The following is a 2500-nucleotide window of genomic DNA, read 5'->3' as shown; positions in this document are numbered from 1 at the left end:
ATGCCTACACACCTTAGAAAAACCGCGACCTTAGAGAACGCCCAAACTTTCGCTAGCTCACGTCAATATGGTGCGAGCTACGGCCGTTGAAATGAATGTCACCTCCATATAGGGAGGATGACTCAGAATTATAGGTCCTCGTAATCTGAACAGTAGTCATTTTCTTCGAGACAAGGTTCAGCTGAGAAATGGAGCTCCACCATCCCAGGACTTAGTAACCGGGGAAGTGTAAAACCGGCGCTACCTTTTCAGGACTTTTAATGCTCTGACATTATTTTTTTTAACTGAAATCTTGCGACATAGTTACTCTTAGAGACATAGAAAAATAATGAAATATAAATCCAATAAAGAGAAAGAGACAATATGTCCAATTTCGCTTACAATTTGTAGTTATATTTGAAATTAGATAAACAACAAAAGCTTTAGCAAAAGATTGTATATATATGACTAAAAAATCTCTATGTTAATGTAAATGTACTACATCATCACACCAGCGTCTACTGCTTGCGCCAGCTGTTCTGTGCCTGCCTAGACACAGCCACTCTCGTCCCGCAGAAACCCGGAGAAAACCGTCAGAACAGACGCCGACAGCGCATCGAATGACCAACATTTATCTCATCTAGAAAACCCATTAGGCAATGCGTCTTCGCTGACGTGCCTGCCGACGGCTCTCGCCAAATTACTGGATGTCGTGAGTTGGTTTCCTCTACAGAAGCCAGCAAACGTGCTGCTTTAGTACATCCAGTTGTTGGGGATTTGCCTCAGGCTTCGTCGAACGGAGTGCGTTCGCTGGCTAATCTTCTTATAAGATTAACCGTACGCCATAGACGAATTGCTCTATCATCGTCGCGAAAGAAAGGAAATGAATGAACAGGGTATGTATTTACATACATACAAGCATGCATACATACATATGTGTATATATATATATATGTGTATACATACATATATGTATATATACATGCATACATACATGCATACACACACAGACACACTCACGTATGTGTGTGTGTGTGTGCATACATACCTATAGATGAAGTTGCAAATTGAAAGACTGATAAAAATTGCCGATAAATGTGCCAAGGGGAATATTTCCCACAACCCTCCGGACCTCCGATGCAAAGGACCCCCAAATGACGCCTGTTTTATTGAATGTTATGAGTGCGGTGCTGGGTGCAGATGTCTTATCAAATACTGCACGAGACCAAAAAGAACAATAGCGCAAGTGCTAAGTCTGCTTATCAGTCTATATGTTTACCCTTCAACGTGATCCTTTATATGTCAGTCTTGTAGCAATAGGAAGGAGACCAGAAAAGGGGAAACGAAAGTAGTGTAAAGAGGGGAAAACACCAAAAGATATATAGAAAGAACGAAAGAAAGAAAAAGTACACCTATAAACAAACACATACACCTTCGAGCTCATCTCTTGTAGAGGCCATTTACTCACTCGTGTACACTTACTGAACAACAGCGCTTATCCTCTGTGCAATACTACACTATACACTACTCCCTATAATATCTACTCTTTTTGCAATACTTTACAAGTCTTTCCCTTTAACACACTGTACGTTGCATGAAATATATATATATATATATATATATATATATATATATATATATATATATATATATATATATATATATATATATTGTTTTTTTTTTTTTTTACATAATATTCGGCTCTCTCCTCTCTATAACATACAAAAGCAACAACTCACCAACGGCTGGGTTGAACGTATCGATGGCATCGTGCAGAAGGATCGTGTCGCCGTCAAGAAGGTGCGCTGGGGCGTCAAGGTCGACCTCAGCCTGGGAGTCCGCCAGGGCCAGGGAGAACGTGGTGAGGTTGAGGTCCTGGGCCACATGACTCACCGCCTGCCCCACCGTCTGCGTGCCATCACCCACCACCTGTGGGAGGAAAGACGTCAGTTTTGTGTGGGATGAACCAGTTCTTGTGGTTGTGTGCGTGTGTATGTGTGTGTCTGTGTATCTATGTGCGACTGTTTTCAAACTTTCTTTCTGTGATCATGTACAGCATTCATATTTTCCCGCGTTCTGTCTTTTTTTTTCTTTATGGGCAAGCATCTACACTTGCTCTTACTTTGCACAAATCAAAATCTACTTAAATCTTCACATTTACCATTTTCTCCTCGGTGGTGATATGGCTTAACAAGGAAGTGCATCCAGTATTTATAGTGTATTTGTCTATCGAACTAAACCTCCACGTTTCCTTAACTGCCTAAACCCCCGGCACCTGCCCCTCATCACCTGACCGTTGCCAAATGTTGCAAATGTTTGCGCAGGTACAACAAAGCATGAACTCCAGGTTATGCTTTAGGCGCGAGTCGAATACTGGTCGGACAGGACCCGCTGCCCCAAATATGCTGGTACCTTCTGGTATAAGGGAGAGGCTTAGTAGGGGAGAAGGAGGGGGAAGGGCGAGATCTCACTCACAATGATCTTACACATCGGAGTGGACTGAGGACGCGTTTGAAGGTCA

At 42.2% G+C, this 2500-nt stretch overlaps 1 protein-coding gene across 1 annotated transcript in view; it reads right to left on the bottom strand.

Annotated features, from left to right (window-relative positions):
- LOC113813741 (uncharacterized) overlaps positions 1-2500 on the bottom strand; it is a 453816-nt gene that overhangs the window by 417202 nt on the left and 34114 nt on the right. The window contains exon 3 of the mRNA XM_070131171.1: positions 1719-1908. Within this exon, the coding sequence (XP_069987272.1) occupies positions 1719-1908 (190 nt within the window). The remainder of the gene's footprint in view (positions 1-1718; positions 1909-2500) is intronic.

This window comes from Penaeus vannamei, chromosome 16, assembly GCF_042767895.1.
Source record: "Penaeus vannamei isolate JL-2024 chromosome 16, ASM4276789v1, whole genome shotgun sequence".
NCBI classification, from domain to species: domain Eukaryota; kingdom Metazoa; phylum Arthropoda; class Malacostraca; order Decapoda; family Penaeidae; genus Penaeus; species Penaeus vannamei.
This window is presented reverse-complemented; position numbering and strand designations above follow the sequence as displayed.